At 48.0% G+C, this 21,342-nt stretch overlaps 1 protein-coding gene across 1 annotated transcript in view; it reads left to right on the forward strand.

Moving 5' to 3' along the window:
- The window catches only part of IQSEC2 (IQ motif and Sec7 domain 2), a 90,501-nt gene that overhangs the window by 17,185 nt on the left and 51,974 nt on the right, over positions 1-21,342 (forward strand). The window contains exon 2 of the mRNA XM_025373579.1: positions 13,556-13,585. Coding sequence (XP_025229364.1) covers positions 13,556-13,585 — 30 coding nt within the window. The remainder of the gene's footprint in view (positions 1-13,555; positions 13,586-21,342) is intronic.

Consider the following 21,342-nt stretch of genomic DNA (forward strand, 5'->3'; position numbering starts at 1 on the left):
GTGACAGAGTGAGACTCTGTCTCAAAAAATAAAAAATAGGCCGGGCGCGGTGGCTCAAGCCTGTAATCCCAGCACTTTGGGAGGCCGAGGCGGGCGGATCACGAGGTCAGGAGATCGAGACCATCCTGGCTAACATGGAGAAACCCCGTCTCTACTAAAAATACAAAAAACTAGCCGGGCGTGGTGGCGGGCGCCTGTAGTCCCAGCTACTCGGAGGCTGAGGCAGGAGAATGGCCTGAACCTGGGAGGCGGAGCTTGCAGTGAGCCGAGATCGCGCCACTGCACTCCAGCCTGGGTGACACAGCGCGAGACTCCGTCTCAAAAAAAAATAAAAAATAAAAAATAAAAAAAAAATAAAAAAAAAAAATAAGAAAAATAAATAAATAAATAGTAACTTTATGATTATTTGGATTATTATAAGGCAGAATATGCTAAGGCCCAAATAAAGTCTGCTTGTTACTTTATTATGATTATATAACATATAGTATTTGCTTATGATTGAAAGGAGCATGAGGTTAGAGAAGGTATTCTCTAAGAAGGCAGCTTTTGACCTCATCACTCCTTGGATCAAGCCTCCCAGGGGGGCTCCCTGGCAACTACAGAATGAGGTTCACGCTGTGCTGCCTGGTATTCGAGGCTCTCTTGGTTGTAATCTCTGCCTTTCTTCTCTTCAAAATGTAAATGTGAAGTGATACTTGTCTCTTTATTTCCTGAAAAAGACATTTTAAAAGTGATAGACAAATATTTCATTTGAAGTATATAGCAATCTTCCTCATCATTGCCATCATCATCAACATCATTTTTATCATCCCAGAACCTGTACAGTGAGTTGTGTTAAACAAGGACTATAGGAACAAAAATCACCCGCAAAAGGATAGCCAGCCACTGAAACCACCATGGCCTTCATTTTGCCGTTTACCTCCATCTTTGCTTTCAAGATTGTTTGTCTCCATTACTAAAAGTGATTCCAGTATCTGACAAGCTTTCTGATTTGTCCTATGGTTCTATTTCTTCTTTTTAAATAATCTTCATGAGACTTTCTTGCGTAACACCATTACCTCATCCACCTGTTCTCTATACTTTTTGTCATTACCTCATCCACCTGTTCTCTATACTTTTTGTCATTTCTGGGTCTGATTCTTGACTTCCTTAGAAAGGAGTTTTCCTCTCTACCTGAATCATCTTTCTTTTTTTTTTTTTGGAGACGGAGTCTCACTCTGTTGCCTGGTGGAGTGCAGTGGTGCAATCTCGGCTCACTGCAACCTCCGCCTCCCAGATTCAAGCAGTTCTCTGCCTTAGCCTCCCAAGTAGCTGGGACTACAAGCATCTGCCATCATGCCCAGCTATTTTTTTCGTATTTTTAGTAGAGATGGGGTTTCACCATCTTGGTCAGGCTGGTCTTCAACTCCTGACCTTGTGATCCACCCGCCTTGGCCTCCCAAAGTGCTGGGATTACCGGCGTGAACCACTGCACCTGGCTACCTGAATTGGCTACCTGAATCATCTTTCAAAAGGTTTTCACTTTCACTTTTTTTTTGTTTAGACGGAGTTTCGCTCTTTCACCCAGGCCGGAGTCAAGTGGCACGATCTGGGCTCACTGCAACCTCTGCCCCCCAGGTTCAAGCGATTCTCCTGCCTCAGCCTCCTGAATAGCTGGGATTATAAGCGCCCACCATCATGCCTGGCTAATTTTTGTATTTGTAGTAGAGATGGGGTTTCACCATGTTGGCCAGGCTGGTCTCCAACCCCTGACCTCAGGCAATTCACCTGCCTCGGCCTCCCAAAGAGCTAGGATTACAGGCGTGAACCACTGTGCCCGGCCTACTTTCACTTTTTACATTGTCATGATTTAGGTGTCACCTGAACTTGGGAATCATCTTTACCTCCCCCTAGTGCTTTTCTCCTTCCTCGCTGTCACAGGTAGGTCTTTGTGCCACTTGTGGTTTAGGGAAGTGCTTGCATGCTCCTTTGGGTAAGGCTATAGCTCCACTCATTCCTCAAGCCACTCTGTTTCCTTCCTAACCCTACACTCAAGTTGTACTGAACTATGTAGAGTTTCCTAAGCATGTCAGGCTTCTTTATGCTTCCATGCCTTTATTCTGACTGTTCCTATGACTGAATGCCTTTTTTTTTTTTTTTGACAGAGTCTCACTGTGTTGCCCAGGCTGGAGTGCAATGGTGTGATCATGGCTCACTGCAGCCTCTACCTCCTGGGCTCAAGTGATCCTCCCACTCCAGCCTCCCGAGTAGCTGGGACCACAGGCATGGGCCACCACACCCGGCTAATTTTTTGGTTGTTTGTAGGGACAGGGTCTCCCTACGTTGTCCAGGCTTGTCTCAAACTCTTGGGCTGAGGCAGCCTTCCCGCCTCAGCCTCCTGAATAGCTGGGACTATAGGTATACACCATCATGCCCGCCTAATTTTTGTATTTTTGTAGAGACAGAGTTTTGCTATGTTGCCCAGGCTGGTCTCAACCTGGGCTCAAGCAATCCTCTCACTTTAACCTCTCGAGTAGCTGGGACTATAGGCACACACTAATATGCCTGGCTAATTCTTATTTCATTGTAGAGACGGAGTCTCCCTGTGATCCCCAAGCTGGTCTTAAACTCCTGGGCTCAAGCAGTCCTCCTGCCTTGGCCTCCTAAAGTGCTGGGATTACAGACATGAGCCACCATGCCTGGCCCCAGATGCCTTTTTACCCTTGTCCTCATGGCAGATAACTAGTTAACTGGTTCTTCTTCTTCTTCTTCTTTTTTTTTTTTTTGACACAGGGTTGTGCTCTGTTGCCCAGGCTGGAGTGCAGTGACGTGATCATAGCTCGCTGAAGCCTCAAATTCCTGGGCTCAAGTGATCCTCCTGCCTCAGCCTGAGGAAGGCCTAGAAACTTATTTCTCTCTGTTGCTACCACACCTGGCTAACTATTCAAATTTGAAGGACATCTAAGTACCTCACACTGTTCCAGGCACTTGGAAACAGTGAGCAAAATAGACAAAACTTCTGCTCTGTGGAGCTGAGATTCTAGTGTATGGATGTCTGGGATGGGCGTGGAAAAGAAACAAATAAACAAGAAGACACATAATATGTCAAGTAGTGGTAAGTGCTATGGGGAAAAATAAAGCTGCACGAGCCTGGGGAGTGCAGAAGGCCCAGTCAACTCCACCACAGCCAGTGTTTGCACAACCATTATTAAGCAGCATTTTCTCATTTAAGCATTTTCCAATGTTATCACATATTCTTTATAACCATAATCCTCCCAACAGCCCTATCATATTAGTGCTATTATTATCTCCATTACATTGATGAAGAAACTGAAACTTAGGGTCGTAAATTGCATAGCTAGGAGAGGCAGAGCTGAGACCCAAATCCAGGCCTGTCTGACCTAAAGCCTGGACTCATAACTACTGTCATTCTACAAACCTCAACACAATTCTCTGAAGTCAGAATTATTATGCCTATTTTATAATTGGGGAAACTGAGTTCAGAGAGGAGAATGGATTCATCCATGGGTTGCACAGCAAATGAATGGATTTGAACCCAGATCTGTGAAGGCTAGGGCCTTCTACAAACCCTGAGGCCTAAGGCTCTATAGACTTACCTGCTTCTACATTTCTAGGGCCCAAGCAAGTTATCAGTAGAAGCCCTTGACCCTCCACGCTTCTCTTCCCTCCCATAGTTCATATGGAGCCTTGAGATATGTAGATGCCCCAGCCAACATGTCCAAGCCCTGTCTATCTCCCCTTCCCCTTAGGCCACTCCTTGGGCCTAACAGATGGACCTGGGTAATAAGACCATGCAATTCCCGAAAGTAAGCCCAAGAAATTTAGGCAAGAAATTCTGAGGTCCTTGGTGCTTGAAGTGCAGCCTAGAAGGGACAGGGCCAAAGATCCTGATGGGTCCTGATGGCATTACAGACATTTCGCCTGATGGAGAGTGGCCCCTAAAGTGTGGGCCCCAGTGTAGGGCCTTCTGTTTATCAGTACAACCCATGAGATTGTGATTCGTAATAGGCTGGCCTCCAAGATCCTCCTCCTTTGACTTCCTAAGCTAGGTCCTACTTTGCAGGGAAGGGAACAAGGGGTGTTCTGTGGGCCTGGGCCTTCAGAGGCTCTGGCTGGTGAAGAATGGAGCTCTCCCAGCAAGCCCTGGTGGACATGTGCACTGATTCTTACGCCCCCCACTTCACAGTATTTTGTTCCCAGTACTCTCAGGCTACTTAACCAATTTAATTTCTTAGTAGCTTTTTAAACATTATACTTTCAATGCATTTTTAAATTAGGAAATTTAGAAAAACTAGGAAAAGTAGAGGAGAAAAACATTACACATAATTACAGCACCCAGAGGCAACCACTCTGAGCATCTGGTGTATTGCCCTTGTTCTCTGCATTTTTTTCATGTAGTTGAAATGATTTTACACATACAGTTTTTTTTTCTTGATTTTTCCATTTGAGCATTTCCCCATGTCATTGCATATTCTTCATAACCATCATTTTTAGTGGCAACTGATATACCACGATGGACTTCATCATCCTCTTAATGTAGGGTGTTGCCCGGCGCGGTGGCTCACGCCTGTAATCCCAGCACTTTGGGAGGCCGAGGTGGGCAGATCACAAGGTCAGGAGATCGAGACCACAGTGAAACCCTGTCTCTACTAAAAATACCAAAAATTAGCCGGGCGCGGTGGCGGGCGCCTGTAGTCCCAGCTACTCAGGAGGCTGAGGCAGGAGAATGGCGTGAACCCAGGAGGCGGAGCTTGCAATGAGCCAAGATCGTGCCACTGCACTATAGCCTGAGGGACAAAGCGAGACTCCCTCTCAAAAAATAAAAATAAAAAAATAAAAATATAGGGTGTAGAAGCTGTGCCCATGTTTTTCACTGATTTAAATCATGCTGCGATAGGCTTCCTTGCGCACACAGCATCAAAGGAACTTATATCTTTTAGGGAACTGATCTTATATAGGGACAATTGTATTCAGCTTATTTCCCTTTCTAGATGGTCCCTCTAGCTAGGTCCAATTCATTTTTTTAGTCATTCATTTATTCATTATTTCATCACCACATATTTACTCCATACACCTGGAAACCAGACTCTGAGATATGCGGGTCCAAGCAGGAATGAGGCGGAGCTCCTGACTACCAGGAGCTCCCAGTCGCTGGGAGAGTTAGCCATGGAAATAGACAATTTCAGAATAGTTTGATCAGGGCCGTGATGGAGGCAAGAAAAGGATACTGTGGGAGAACAGAGGTGGGGCTCCTAACCCAGTCTAGGGATGTTAATATACGCTTCCTGGAGGAGGTGGTGCCTAAATGAGTCATGGAGGATGAATAGGAGTTGGCTGGAATAAGAAAGGGAGCTTCCTGTTAAACACAATGAGTTGGATAAACTTATTTCTCTCTGTTGCTTTCCCAAATCTCATTAAAATATGAAAAAAGGAATAAAAAAGGTAGAAACACATAAGGTCTGGGATGCTGACCAGAAGTAAACTATTCTAATCCCAGCAGTGCTCAGGATTGAGAGGTACTGAAGGTACATCCTCGGAAGGCAGGATGAAATATGGACCTGAGAATGGGAGTGTTGAAAATCTTTTCTGTCTGGGCACAGTGGTTCATGCCTGTAATTCCCCCACCACTTTGGGAGGCCGAGGTGGGAGGATTGCTTGAGCTCAGGAGTTTGAGACCAGCCTGGGCAACATAGTAAAACCCTGTCTCAAACAAACAAACAAACAAACAAACAAACAAACCAAAGATTGGCTGGGTGTGGTGGCATGTACCTGTGGTTCTAATTACTCAGGAGGCTGAGGTGGGAGGATCGCCTGAGCCCAGGAGGTCAAGGCTGTGAGCTATGCTCACACCACTGCACCTAGTCTGGGCAACAGAGAGAGACCTTGTCTTAAAAAAAAAAAAAAAAAAAAAGGTCTTGTTTTTTTGGTCCTTCCCCAACCCCATCCAGACAGTGAGTCCCCCACTCCCAGCTGCATCCCTGCCGATGGAGGTTGCTTCTTTGGAGAAACTGAAGTTAAGAGGCTTTGACTTGAAGTCACCAAGTACAGTGGAGGATGGGGTGAAACAGGCCTGCAGGCGAAGGAATCTGCAACCTAAAACAGTGGAACCCCAACTTCCTTCCACTTAAAACAGTGGGACTCCAACCTCCTTCCACTCCCCCACTTCTAGGACACCAAAGTCAGGTACACAGATGAGATCAAAGGATTGTTCTCTGGGAAAACTGAAAGGCCCCAGAAAAAAAGGCCTCCAAAAGCTGACACTTAGAAGTCTTCTAACAAAAGAACAGGCTTTCAGCCCAGTAATTTGATAGTGAAGCCCACCACCTGGCAAGCCCCACCTGCACACAGAGCTTCCAAGCAGCTTCGTAGTGTCATGGGAACTAATCAAGGATCACCAGCCAAGGACCCTTAAGATAGGTATATTTTATTTTAATGTAAACTAAACCTCAGTACACTGGGCCAGGCATGGTGGCCTTGTGTCTGTAATCCCAGCACTTTGAGAGGGCTGAGGTGGGAGGATCACTTAAGCCCAGGAGTCTGAGACCAGCTTGGGCAACATAGCAAGACCTTCTTGTCTCTAAACCAAAAAGAAAAAAAAAAAAGAAAAAACCTCAGCATATGTTTTTAAAAACCCCAAGCTCTTGGTAGCCAGAGATGATCAGATAGTCCAAGGCTATTTGAGGAAAACCATCAACTTGGAAGACAGGTTGAAAAAGCAAACAAACAAACATAAAAAAGGAACTTGGAAGGTAATGAAGGGAGGAGAAGAAACCTGGGACATTAAAAATAGTGAGAGCTAAAATAAAAATTTCAGCAGAAGGATTAGAAAATAAAAGGTGAGGAGATATCCTAGGAAGCAGAATAACAAGACAAAGGGACAACAGAAGAGAAAAGATGAGAAAATTGAAGGATCAATTGAGGAACTCCAACAGCCAACAATAGGAGTTCCAGAAATAGAGAATGGAGGGAACAGCAGGAAGGAAATTCTCAAAGACATAATACAAGAACATTTCCTAGAACTGAAGGAATGAAAACTCCTGCTGAGTACCCAGCAAGATAAATGATAAAAAGACCCATGCCAAGATATGCCACTGTGACATTTCAGAAACCAGGGATTAAAGGGAAGATCCTAAAAGCTTCCAGAGAAAAAACATCATATACAAAGAATCAAGAAAAGGAATTACGTTGGACTTATCAACAGCAACACTGGAAGCTAGGATATGATGGAGCAGTGTGCTCAGTATTCTGAGGGAAAAGAATTTCCAACCTAGAAGTCTATACTCAGTTGAATGATCAATCAAGTATGAGGGTATGTAAGATCTAAAGGTTTTAAGTCCTATGCCTCCTTTCTCAGGAAGTCCTGGGGAATGTGCTCCAGCAAAATATGGGCATAAACTCTAAAAAAAAAAAAAAAAAAAAAGCCACGGAATCTAGAAAACAGAAAGTTCAATGCAAAGGAGAGGTGAAGGGAATTCCTAGATGATGGAAAAGAGAGAGGGGCTTTTTTTTTTTTTTTTTTTTTTTTTTTCGAGATGGAGTCTTGCTCTGTCATCTGGTCTGGAGTACAGTGGCGCAATCTCGGCTCACTGCAACCTCCGCCTCCCAGGTTCAAGCTATTCTTCAGCTTCAGCCTCCCGAGTAGCTGGGATTACAGGCATTCGCCGCTGCCTCCGGCTAATTTTTGTATTTTTAGTAGAGACAGGGTTTCACCATGTTGGCCAGGCTAATCTCGAATCCCTGACCTCAGGTGATCTGCCCACCTCGGCCTCCCAAAGTGTTGGGATTACAGGCGTGAGCCACCACGCCTGGCCTGAGAGAGAGGTTCTTAGGGCAACATCTGGGCAGGCCTAGAGAGCAGCCAGCCTAGATTGCAGGAGGAAGGTGGGTGTTTTTAAGGGAAACAAAGAGTAGGATGGATTACCTGATATGTCAAAGCATATTGAGAGGAGAATTGCGCTTCTGACAGTTTGGGGAGAATTGATCATTTGTATGAAGAGAACTAAGCTGACAAAAAAATAATGGACAGTAATCAGGCTGGGCACGGTGGCTCATGCCTATAATCCCAGCACTTTGGGAGGCTGAGGTAGGTGAATCTCTTGAGCCCAGGAGTTCGAGACCAGTCTGGGCAACATAGCGAAACCCCATCTCTACAAAAAATACAAAAATTCTCCAGGTGTGGTGATGCATGCCTGTAGTCCCATCTACTCGGGAGACTGAGGTGGGAGGGTCACTTGAGCCCAGGAAGTTGAGGCTGCAGTGAGCTGTGATCATGTTACTGCACTCCAGCCTGGGCAACAGGATGAGGACCTGTCTCAAAAAAGAAAAAATATAGACAGTAATCAATAGCAGGGAAAATAAAAAATTGTACGGGAAAGGAAATGTAATCATAGTATGTCATATGATTAATCCATTATTAGTATCCATGCAATCATCATAATGTAGACCACCAGCCTAGGCAACATGATGAAACCCCATCTCTACAAAAAATACAAAAATTAGCCAGGCATGATGGTGCGTGCCTGTAATACCAGCTAATCGGGAGGCTGAGGTGGGAGATACTGCTTGACCCCAGGAGGCAGAGGTTGCAGTGAGCCGAGATCGTGCCACCGCACTCCATCCTGGGTGACAGAGCCAGACCCTGTCTCAAAAAAAAAAAATGTAGACCACCAATGTTGATTTAACCCAAACTTTGTGATATAACCCTGATGGTAGAATGAGAGGAGGGCACAGTTATTCAGTTGCAGGACAGTTGGAGTGAATGGAAGTGGTCACTGTACAGTCATGTGTGTCAAAACAGCATTTAGGCTGGGTACAGTGGCTCACGCCAGTAATCCCAGCACTTTGGGAGGCTGAGGCAGGATTGCTTGAGCCCAGGAGTTTGTGGCCACCTTGGCCAATATAGTGAGACCCCGTATCTATTTAAAAAAAAAAAAAAACATGGTTGGGTGCGGTGGCTCATGCCTGTAATCCCAGCACTTTGGGAGGCTGAAGTGGGCAGATCACTTGAGGTCAGGAGTTCGAGACCAGCCTGGCCAACATGGGGAAGCCCTGTCTTTACAAAAAGATACAAAAATTAGCTGGGCACAGTGGCACATGCCTGTAATCCCAGCTACTCAGGAGGCTGAGGCAGGAGAATGGCTTGAACCCGGGAGGCAGAGGTTGCAGTGAGCCGAGATCATGCCATTGCACTCCAGCCTGGGCAACAGAGTGAGGCTCCATCTCAAAAAAAAAAAAAAAAAAAAAAAGTTCCTTTAGCAGTCAGTGTGAGAAAGGAGCTGCCCACAAAGACATTTGCAGTTAGGTGTAAGGTGATATTCAGGAGAGAAAGTGCAAGGCTGCTTTGGGGCTGGTTCTCAGCTTTTGGAGAGACCTGCATGATTTCTGGGCCAGGGCACCTGTCTCTTTTTCCTAAGGACACTCCTGGGAGGAGCCCTGTTCATAGTTGCCCTTCAGGTTTCATTCTTAAAAAAATCTACTTCTGGGCCAGGCATGGTGGCTCATGCCTGTAATCCCAGCACTTTGGGAAGCTGAGGTGGGCAGATCGCCTGAGGTCGGGAGTTCGAGACCAGCCTGACCAACATGGTGAAACCCTGTCTCTGCTAAAAATACAAAATTAGCTGGGCATGATGGCAGGCGCCTGTAATCCCAGCTACTCAGGAGGCTGAGGCAGGAGAATCGCTTGAACCCAGGAGGCAGAGGTTGCAGTGAGCCGAGATTGCACCACTGCACTCCAACCTGGTGACAGAGCGAGAGTCTGTCTCAAACAAAACAAAACAAAACAAAAAAATCTACTTCTGTTGATGTCCAGTCTCCTTTCTGTGGGAGACATGATCTTTTAGGCATGTTATTCAGACTCTCCTTGAGGACCAGTTTGTGATCATTGAAGTTACTCCACATATCTCATTTCTGATGCATTTTGTATTTATTTAATTAGTTTTGCTTTCAGGGACAACCTTCTTGATCTAATTTCAGGTTCCTGGGAAGAGGCACCATATTGTTCCCCAGTTACTGCTTATGAATGGCTTGGAGCATGGCAGGCAATCTAGTCAAGAGGCAAGGGCAGAAACTCCAACACAGCAGCTCCAGGGCCTCCGTTCTTTTCAGCCATTCTGCTCTGTCTTCCCCATAAGTCCCCAAAAGGCTCAGGAACTTTCAATATTCTGCCATTTATTCTCCCATCTTCCAAATTGCTTCTTATACGTGGAAGAAGCAACATTAAAGTCCCTGGTCAGATTACATGCCTGTTTTTGATTCAGAAAATATGGTTACTATCCTCAAAGCTCCAACAAGTTACTGTTTATTGGCTGTCACTACTGAGGATGGGAGTTGGCATATCCAAATCTCTTGAGAATCCTGGGGCCTAAGCTGCCTTTCATTAAGAGAAGTCTGGCCAGGGGCAGTGGTTCGCGCCTGTAATCCCAGCACTTTGGGAGGCCGAGGCAGGTGGATCACTTGAAGTCAGGAGTTCGAGACCAGCCTGGCCAACATGGCGAAACCCTGTCTCTACTAAAAATGCAAATATTAGCAGAGCGTGGTGGTGGGCACCTGTAATCCCAGCTACTCAAGAGGCTGAGGCAAGAGAATCACTTGAACCTGGGAGGCGGAGGTTGCAGTGAGCCAAGATAGTGCCATTGTACTCCAGCCTGGGTGACAGAGCGAGGCTCTGTCTCTAAATAAATAAATAAATGGCTGTGGGGAATAGCAGGAGAAAGCGGTCTCCTTTACTGACATGGATTGATGAAGAGGGATCTAGTCCTTGGGTCTATTGCTTCTCCTTGCAGACAGCAGAATCTAGTTGATAAAAGAGATAAACTTTGGGATTCTGAAGAAATAGAATATTTTAAGACCTAAAGATTGCTTGGAACTCAACTAACACAGCCCCATCACTTTACAGGTGAAGAACCAAGGTCCAGAGGGAAATGAGATTTGTCCAAGTTCATACTGCCAATTAGGGAATGAGCCATAAAAGGACCTAGCATTCTTTCTACCAGTCTATACTGCCTCCCAAAAGAATGGTGGCTCAGCTTCATGACCACTGGGCAGGACATGAGCCTCTGAGGAGGTGTAGGATAGCACTGATGGTTGTTCTATACATAATGAATAATATGCTAAATGCATAAAGGGTGATGAACCCTGGGGTGAGCTGCACTCCCACATTGAGAGCCATATGATGCTGTGCACCCTCAAGCTAGTAAGAATCAGTCCATAGCGAGAATTGGCGAATTCCCCACTGCATCATGATTTGGAGCTCTTTTGCTCCCCTTTGCTGCCTTCTTGAGGATTGTCACATATCAAATAGAAATACTTCTGGAGCAGAGGTGCGTTTCTCATAATCTCTCAGATGAAAGAGCACTGGAGAGGAAAGGTCTGTTGGTGCCTCTCTGGCTTGATATTGAGGAATGAAGATAAGGGAACTCACCCTCATAGTGCGTATGTGCCCGGCACTGAGCTTCTGATATAGTGGAGCGTGGTGGTAAGAACATGAACTTTGGGGTTCACTCTGAGCTCCTCCACTTGCGTGACCTTGGACAAGTCATTTTGACCTCTCTAAGTCTCAGTTTCATCATCTTAAAGTTGGATGAATAACCTCCACTTTGCAGGATCAAAGGAGATAATGTACAAAAAGAGGCTAACACTATTGCCTGGTACACAGTAGGTACTCATAGTTTGTTCACAGTGGTGGTGGGGGTGATTAGAAGTGTTGTTTAAACCCTTGGGTAGATTGGGGTAAGTGGCCAGTCCATGAGCTCCTTGAGAGGTTGTATTCCCAGGGCAGGGCCTGGTAGACAGCAGACTGAACACATGTGTGCTGGGTTTGGGGGTAGGTGGGTGGTGAAGAGATCGGCCTGCCTGGAGCAGAGGGTTAGTGTTAGGGAGAGAGGCTGAGGGGCTTGGCCTCAGTTCTGTAGGCATCTGGGGAGTCATTGAAGTCAGGCGCCTCAGACCTGGTACCTGAGAATAATTGGGCCAGGCCTCAGAAGCAATCTTGTTGCTGCAGAGGGAGATGGAACATTTTAATAAATGTGATAAGGCATGCTGTGGCCCTGGTCCTCTGTTCCTTCAGGGCGCTGAGAAGGCTAAGGGTTGGTGCTACTGGCATCTGCTGAGCATGTACCATGTGCCAGGCACTGTGCCAGGCTGAGCCTCACAGCCACACCCCATAAAGGGAGTGACTGTCACCGCAGCCCACCCCCAAAGCCCCATTTTACAAGGCAAAGCACTGACACTCAACATAGTGAAGTTTCTTCCCTAGGATTCCGTGGCTTGTGAGTAGTGGAACCGGGAGTGCTGTGGTTGCAGCACCCTGTTGCTTGCCTGCCCCACCTCGCCAGCGGGGCCTCCTTTCATTCTTTCAACAAATGCTCCCTTCTGAGGCCCACCTGCTCCTCTCCCTGTGTGTACCTATGTCATTTGGCGCTTAGCATAGGTGGACACTCCCCTCACTAAAGCCATGTCTTGGCTCTCTCAGCTGAGGACAATCTGTGGTGTATTCGTCTCTGTCTCCTTTGCAGCATGATCGAGGGTGGGAGGCCTGAGGTGAAGATGGAGGAAGATGACGAAGGGGAAGTCCGTGTCCCACACGCTTCCACTTTCAACTTCCATGGTCCTCCTCCGCCCCTTCCCTGCATGCAGTGGACACCAGCCCCACTGTCCTGATCCTCCCTCCCCTACACACACACGTGTGCACACACACGTGTACACACGTGTGTGTGCACTTGCGTATACACTCTCACACTCTTCTTGGGAAGGCGTAGTGGGAGGGGAAGGGTATGGTTCAGATTTCACTCATTCCCTGGTTCCCTCAGTGATGTCCCAACTCCATTCTCTTCTCTTGCCCTTCTTTTGCCTCTAAAGAGGCCTCACAATGAAAACGGCAGACCAGTGTAGTAGAAAGGAGCCCAGCGGCTGACTCATTTATCCCCTCAACCTCGTTCCCTTCATCTGGAAAATAAGCAGGTTGGACCAGGCAGTTGGCAAAGCCTCTTCTATGGTGTTAATAATACCTGGCATTTGCCTACCGGGTTCCAAAGGGTTTAATTATCCCAACAGCCCCGTGAGGATCGGCCTCATGTCACAAATGGGGAGACTGAGGCTCAGACTCAGAGAGGTGAAGTGACTTGCCCAGGTCATGGGGCTGGTAAGTGGCAGAACCAATATCTGAACCTAGGTCTTTCTGTGTTTCAAGCTTGGGCTTTGCCCCTGCCCATGGCTACTGGCTGCCTCGAGGAAAGCCACGCTCCTCACTGTGATCCACTAGGCCCCACATGGTTGGTTCCTGGTGCCTCTTTGACCTCACTTCTGACCACTCTTCCCCTTGCTCACTGCACCCCAGCACCACCGTCTTCCTCTCCATCCCTTCAACTGGCGAGGCACTCTACTGTCTCTCAGCCTTGCACTTGCTATTCTCTTCTCTCTGCATGAAATACCCTTCCCCTCATTTTTGTGATGTGCATTAGGCCTCAAGGCCCCCAAAGCTACTCTACCTAGGACAGAGGGAGAAAAGTAGAGAGCATATACTGACTGTTTTGGTTTTTTTTCTCTGTTTCCCTTTCAGATCTGATGGTGAGAATTCCAGAACAGTCAGGTCAGTACCTCCTTTCTTTAGTACTAGTTGGGAGATGGGGCAGGGCCTGGGGTGGGGGCCTCTGGTTTGTAACTGTAGGATCCATGGGCAGGGGGAGGGGCCAACTCAAGGGTGTCTTCCCTGTTGGTATTAAGGGTGGCTATGGAGTGGAGTGGGAGGGCAGTTGGGGGATGTGGCAGCTGTGGGGAGGGGGTTCAAGACTGTTCCTTAGTCTTTCTGACACTAGTTGACTTGGGGGCTTGGCTGAACACCATAGGGGCTCATAGGAGCTGCCCAGATGTGAAAGCTGAGAGGTCAGCTCTGGACCCAGGACCTTTTCCACCTTCTCCTCCCGGGGGAAGAGGGCATGACTGATGCTGAGCTTCCCTGGTCTAGCGTTCACATTCCACCCTGAATCTGTGCCAGCCCCGAGTAGTGGGATTTGAATGGACTCTGGATGTAACACATTCTAGACATTAGAACTATACATTATGGTGACAAGGAAAATTTTTTGTGTGTGTGCTTGGTAAAAAAAAAGTTTACAAGCTTTGGTACGTTTTATTTTATTTTATTTTCTGTTTTTTGTTTTTGTTTTTGTTTTTGTTTTTTTTTGTTGTTGTTGTTATTGTTATTACTGACCCATTGGTAGACATAGTAAGCTTTAAAGATGTGTTCAATCTGCCAGTTGGGGAGGCAGGAGTAAAACTTGGGTAAAGGTAAAGACAAGGGACCTTCGTGCATTTCCCAGGCCTTACCCCATCAGAAGCTTCATGAAGGCAGAGGTGTCAAGTATAGGGATTATATAGGAATGATGAGGGTGCTCAGGATAGGACCCACTCAGCCTTAACATCCAGGCTGGGGGCTATGGGATAGGCCACTGAGCTGAGCTGAGCCCAGGCAGCAGAGGCACAGATGGGTACAGTCCTTCCCAGCTACAGCTGACAGTAACATAATTGGCACCTTTGTGAAGAATAGAAAAAGATGTCCCATTCAAGGGCACCCCCTCTGAGTGGCTCCATTGAGCAGAGCATGGGTTGGATATCAGCCCCTGTTCGTATCCTTTTGGCTGTGACCTTTTGTGCAAGGCACAACTTGCCCGACTGTATGCAGCAGCCCTGGTCCTGTCATTCAGGCAGGGGCTATGGGCTGGGGACAGAGGATGCCAGCATACAGACAAAAGTGTCTAATGAGACACCCTCTGTTCTAGCACCCCAGACAGGGGATCTGGGGTAAACACACGGATACCCAGAGCCAAGATTGGGGCTGTGGGATGAGCACACACAGGCCAGCCTTAATGTAATCAGTCCCAGTGTCCAGGAAAGGGGTTTGTGACAAGACATAATTAGACCCAGCATGCAGCCAAGGAGCATGTCACGGGCACAGCTTGTGCTAGCACTTAGGAAGGCACCTGTCTAGCAAAGGGAATAGATCTCAGTGTCCCACCGTGGGTTTGGAGAGAGGCCACCTGAGCTGACCCCGAGCACAGGGCTCCTGCAAGCATCCCCAGTGATGTACCTGCTACTTGTTGAAGAAGAAGATTGAAAACATCTCTAGTTATCAGCTTTTCCCAGCAAGGAAGTTCCTGGGACATAGAGCTCAGGACATTTAATAATGAGCATAATCATAAGTCATGTGATGATATACATTTGGGCCTTTACAACTTACAGAAGTTGTCAGGGACTTTCTTTTGTTTGATCCTCCCAGTGACACTGTAGGTAGAACCTGGGCTGGCCTTATCATCATTGTTTTACAGCTGAGGAAACTGAGGCTCAGAGTGGTTATGGGTTTTGCCTGCAGCCAGGCAGCTAATATGTGGATTCAGCTAATATATGGATCCTGAGCCAGGATTCAAACCCAAGTCTGCCTGGCGCCAACCTAGAGTGCTACCCATACCATCACCACGGGAGCTCTCGACAGCCTGGCAGATAATAATCATCATCCTCATCCTCATCCTCATCCTGATAGTAGCAATTATAGCAATGATCATTTGTTCCTCACATACTAACAACTTGGAATATAATGCTCACAACAGCCCTAATAGGCATGGATTACAATCCCTGATTTACAGATCAGGGGAAGAGGTTCTGAGAGAGTCAGTGTCTTGGGCTGTCTGGTTCCAAAGCCAGCATTTAATTTATTCAGACACGCTTCCTGACATCCGTCCTGGGCCCACAGTCAAGGAGGCTATAGGGGCCTAGAGGAGTCAGCATCTGGGAAGCGAGGGTCAAACTCAGGCTATGGGAAGGGGCTAAAGCGTGGCGTGTGTGGGGCAAGATCTTGACAACATGGTGGGAAGGCAATTTGAACTTGCAACCAGGGCTGGGTAGGGACCCACTTGTAAATTTTTGAATCCGCTCCAGTTAAGGTGAAGGAGAGCTTCCCAGAGCAGGCAGTGTCTGAGCAGGGCTGTCAGGGACTGCCGTGCAGATTTGCATAAGGAGGGTGTCCCTGGAGGTGGGATCAGCTTGTGGAGGAAAGCGAGGCGGGTGGGTTTAGAGACAGGGAGCGATCCGTGGGGCTAAAATAGAAGATTTAGGCAGGAAAAGAGCAGTAAGGTCAGAATGCGGGTCAGGGCTGGGTCATAGCGACCTTCTGTCATCAGTTGGGAGCTGGGGAAAGTTGGAGGAGAGAGGCGAGGCTCTGTGGCATAGGAAGGGCAGAAACATTGGATCCAAGCACAGGCCTCCATTTGGGGGTAGGTTGCTTTCTAGTTGTGTGACTGGACAATCTGTTCATCTCTTGGAATCCCAGTTTCCTCATCTAATAAACGTCATGTGTGCGTGCATGCGTTTGTGGAAGGGGAAGGGCTGGGGGGTAGAAGAAACACCCAGGAGAGGCGCTAGGCCTGGGCTTTTATGGGAACTGAATAACAAGGACAGAGCAGAGTCGGTAGATTGCAAGCCACCCTTGGCATGACCCAGGCCTGAGGGCTTCTAAGTATGGGGTGCCAGAGGAAGTGTGGTGTCTAATTAGAGCAGAACAGCTGGTGATGGGGGTGGGGGGTAGGCATGGGCAGAGAAAGGTGCCTGGACTTCTTGTGGATCCCTGAGAAGTTGTCACAGATCTGACCTAAAGGCACCTTAAGCCAAAGTCCAGAGAGGGATTGGCCAAGGCTCGAGGTCACAAAGCTAGCTAGCAGCAGAGCCTGCTTCCTAGCTGTGTGCTCTTTGCAAAATCACTTAACTTCTCTGGTTCTTAGTTTCTCATGAGTAAAATGGAAACAACAGTCTTGACTTTTCTGGGTTGATGAGAGAACTTAAAGTAAAGCAACGCTCAGTGTGAAATAGTGGCGCAACAAACTAGTGTCCTCCGCTTTCCCCTAACCCAATCTGTTGTCATACGCTATATAGTCAGGCTGGAAGAATGTGAAGAGGTGTAGAACTTGAAAACAGAGAGGGCAGGAGGGGCCTGATGAGGCCCTCACCAGAAGATGAGGGGGCCCAGGCCTAGAGGCACGGCTGCAGTGAGGGTCAACCTGAACTTGTTGGCTCTGGGGACCGGGCTGGGGTTGCTAGACACGCAAGGATGAAAGCGGGAGGAGGTGGCCTGTTGCTAGGGAAGGAGGGAGGGGGTGGGGGAGCTGCTGACACCCGCAGAGACAGGGACGTCCCTATGGCAACGGGAACCACTGCAGTTGGAGGAGAAGTGGGAGGAGGAGCCTCCCACTCTGGGCCTCAGTGCCCCAATCTGTCCTACAGGAGTTTGGATTAGATAATCTCTTGTTTTGACCTCTTGGCAATCTGGAATGGCCAAGACCTCATGAACGATCCGTGGCTCTCCCATCCACATGTCCAAGACACTACCCATCCCCAGAGCCATCCAGCTGCGTCACCTCCCATGATGCCTCCCGTTTGGCTCAGCCTGGTTGCCCACCTTGCCCTGTTCCTACCACTTCCTTTGCCTGGAATCTTGCCACTTACTGCTTCCCAGTTTGGGGTTGCTGCAGACACAGATGAGCCAGCTCGGGTCAGCCCAAATGGGAGCGTGATGATGGGGTAGACAGTCATTTTGTAAGGACAGAAGTCTGGAGGAGTCAGAACTGGATTCTGACAGTGGGACAGAGGAGGAGGTACCTTTCCAGAAAGCTAAAGAAGGGCAAGAAAGGGTAAGAGATTTCTCTTCTCCTCCCCTTCCTCTCTGTGTTCTGCCACCGCCTGGCCCAGCCCCAGGAAGTGGGTGACCCCTAAACTGGCTGAGTGCCTGGTTGGCACCGAAATAAACTTGCCTTCTCTCTCTTCCCCTCCCCTTGCCTCTGTCCCCTCTGTCCTGGCTTTAATTAGCAGCCCTGGGGATGAGTCACTTGGCAGCTGGGGAGGGAGGCTGCATGGAGCTCAGTGAAGCTTCGACTCCTGCTCTGAGCCTTACGGGCAGCACCTCTGTGTTCATGCATGTGGGTGTGCACTGCTGCATGGCAGTGTGGCTGTGAAGAGCAAAGTGCAACACTGCATGCTGGCATGTGGCCCTGCATGTCAGGGGGTCTGCAGAGAACCATATCTGGTTGCTGCTGCGTTTGTTTCTGTGTACCATTGAATGTCAGCGTGTGTGAATGTGTGGAGCGTGTGGCTGTGGTTGTAAGTGTCAGGGAACAAGGGAGCTTCCGGATGAACAAACACAAATGCTGGACAATTGCATTCACCCCTCTCTACCTAGGTGTTCTTTATGCGATTTTGCTTACACAAGCCCTGCACTTACATTCCCAATTTTCACTTGTCTTAGTCTGGGTACACTTTATTGTGAGGAATGGAAGCCCACTCAAGCTAGCTCAAGAATAAAGGGCTAATGAGGGGGACTATTGTGAGGCTGCATTTCACAGAATCTAAGAACAGTTAATGAAATACTGCCAGGCCTCACACCAACTGGAAGTGGGACCAGGAAGTCGAGGACCAAGGTTGCTGTCTCGCTCTCTGCATCTCCTGGGCCCATGTCTCATCTTTCTCCATTTCTCATGGCTTGCCTGGTCCCTGTCATCTCTTTTTCTTTTTCTTTTTCTTTTTTCTTTTTTTTGAGACGGATTCTTGCTCTGTCGCCCAGGCTGGAGTGCAATGCCATGATCTTGGCTCACTGCAACCTCCACCTCCCGGGTTCAAGCAATTCTCCTGCCTCAGCCTTCCAAGTAGCTGGGACTACAGGCATGTGCCATCATGCCCAGCTAATTTTTGTATTTTTAGTAGAGACAGGGTTTCACCAGGTTGGCAAGGATGGTCTCGATCTCTTGACCTCGTGATCCGCCCGCCTCAGCCTCCCAAAGTGCTGGGATTATAGGCGTGAACCACTGCGCCCAGCCTATCATCTCTTTTTCATGGACTTCTCTCTCTGGACCAGCCTCCTCTGCTTGCCCATGGCCTGACATGGCCATCAACTTGGAAGCTATATGACCTTTTCCAGCTTCAGGATCCGCCCCTCCTGCCGTTGGACTGCAGTGATCCTCCAGCCTGTTGGTAACACAAGGCGGCAAGGGACCATGTGAGAAAATTGATTCCCTTAGAATTGGATGAGAGGAGAGAGAGAGAAAACACTTGGTATTTCGTGTTTCTTCTGCAGTAAACACAGTTTTTATGTGTACCCAAGTGAGGTCAGAGCCTGGTCGGCTCAGAGGCAAACGCTTGTAAGATTGTTTTTGGTTCCTATTTTATAGCAAGATGACCTTTGCTCACTGTGCTTTCAAGTTCCATATCCTTGCATCAAAACATGCTGTTTTGTCTAAAAGTGCCCTCTTATTTTATGCTGAAAAAGCTTTTAAATGTACAGTGAATATTACCATTGCTACCAGCTTGTGGTAATTTTTCATCACCTCAGAGCAACTGGTATAAAGCTACTGATGGGACAGCTGCTACCCAGCTCTTGGTGGCCTCAAGAATTTTGATATTTTATGAGTTCAGTGACTGAATTTATAGTTATCTCCAGTGTATAATTACAAGTACACATTATCAATGTTATCAGCTTGACACTGGAGCTTACTTTTCCATTAATACAAACCCTGCAGGTTTTACATTAATTACAGAGGGAATTAATGACCCTTTAGACAAATTTTCACCTATGAATAAAGAGTCTGGAACCAGCCGTGCCAGTAATGACTGTTCTCCAGACACAGGAGCAATGTCCACAGCTCTGGCCTTAGCCCTGGCCTTGCATCCTCTGGCTGAGACTAGGGGCTTCCCACCACCTCCTCAGAGGCCTCCTGATTCTGGCCTGGCACACAGTAGGTGCTGTTACTTTTAATAAAATTGGTAGTTTTATTATTGCTGTTAAAGCCATCTTCCATATCTAAATGGTAAACCTAAGTGGGAGACATTATCCCAGGTTCTGGGCAGTCTCCTTCAACTCCTCCCCTTGCCCTTTTCTCACTGTTCCAAATAGTAATAATTGCTTTGAGTCAGAAAATGTCTGCTAAATATCAGGTACTATTACAGAGCACTGGAGACACATTATCTTTAATCCTTGTGGCCACCCTGCTAAGTAGGGGTGACTTACAGGTGGGGAAACTGAAACCTAGAGAGGTAAAATGACTTGCCTCAAGTTGTCCATCCACATATCCATTCAAATTCCTTCATTCAAGGATTTATCGAGTGCCTACAATGTGCCAGACGCTGCTAAATGTGACTGATAGGGTGGTGAGTAACAGCCCTGCTGTGATGAAGCCCACTGTCTGGTCAGGAAATAGACAAGGAGACAGACAATTACAGACAATTATAGGGGAAGTGCAGGCTGCTGTGGGAGCACCATGGAAATATACCCAACCCAGCCTGAGGGCCAGGGAGGCGTCTCCAAGCCGACATCTAAGTGGAAGCTTGGAGCATGAGTAGAAGTTAGCCAGGGGAGGGGTTGGCTGGGGCAAGGAGAAGTGCAGAGTGTTGCAGGCCAGAACTGCGAGAAGAGTGTTTGGCACCCACATTTGTGAAGAACTAAAGGAGTATCTGCAGTGAGATGGCACTGTCATGAGAAATGGCCTGGTCTGGAAAGGGAGCAGAAGGTTTATCGGGAGGCTGGAACTGTGGCCCTGGTTGCTTAAGTCCAGAGCTGAGGAGCTGCAGGACCCAGCAACAGTTTCCATGTGACAATCGTCGGCCTGGGAGCCTCCTGGGGCTGCCTGGCCAGCAGCGGGCTGGGATTCTAGTGGCCACAGTGCCCTCTAGTGTCCACTGCCCCACCTTGCAGCCTCCACCTCTGTCCATTTTCCCCCACCATGTGCGACCAGGTGCCCTGTGCTGAGTGCTGGGGACACTGGGATGAACAAGACACAGAGCTCTCACAGAGATCCTGACAGAGAAGGGGCAGCAGGCATCTGAACACAGTGTTGAGAGAAGCCAGCTGAGAGAAGAGCAGGGCAGAAGGACACAAGGGAGGTGACCCAACCTGCTTGGGTGGGGTTAAGGCAGGTTCCCAGAGAGCACAACATCTAGCTGACTTTTGAAGAACAATGGGGAGCCAGCCAGGTGGGGAGATGACAGTGGGGGCACAGTGGGACAACAGAGGTACTATTACAGAGCATTTGACACAAATTCTCTTTAATAAGGCTTGGCGCAGCAGAGTGTAGCTGAGAGTTGCAGGTGCTTCTGTCTGGGTGGGGTGCAGGTTGAAGGTGGGGAGAAGGCTGAGACTAGCTGGAGGTGTGGGATAGGGGCTAGCTCACGGAAGATTCTAGGATGCCTGCCACCCGCTCATCATGGGCACTTAGCGAATGGAATCATGTAAGAAGCTTCCCTACCCTTTGGGATCACAGACCCATGCGAGGATCTGATCAAAGCTAGAGGTGTTCTCCCCGGAAATTAAAGCTTTTC

Source organism: Theropithecus gelada, chromosome X, assembly GCF_003255815.1.
Source record: "Theropithecus gelada isolate Dixy chromosome X, Tgel_1.0, whole genome shotgun sequence".
Lineage (NCBI taxonomy): Eukaryota > Metazoa > Chordata > Mammalia > Primates > Cercopithecidae > Theropithecus > Theropithecus gelada.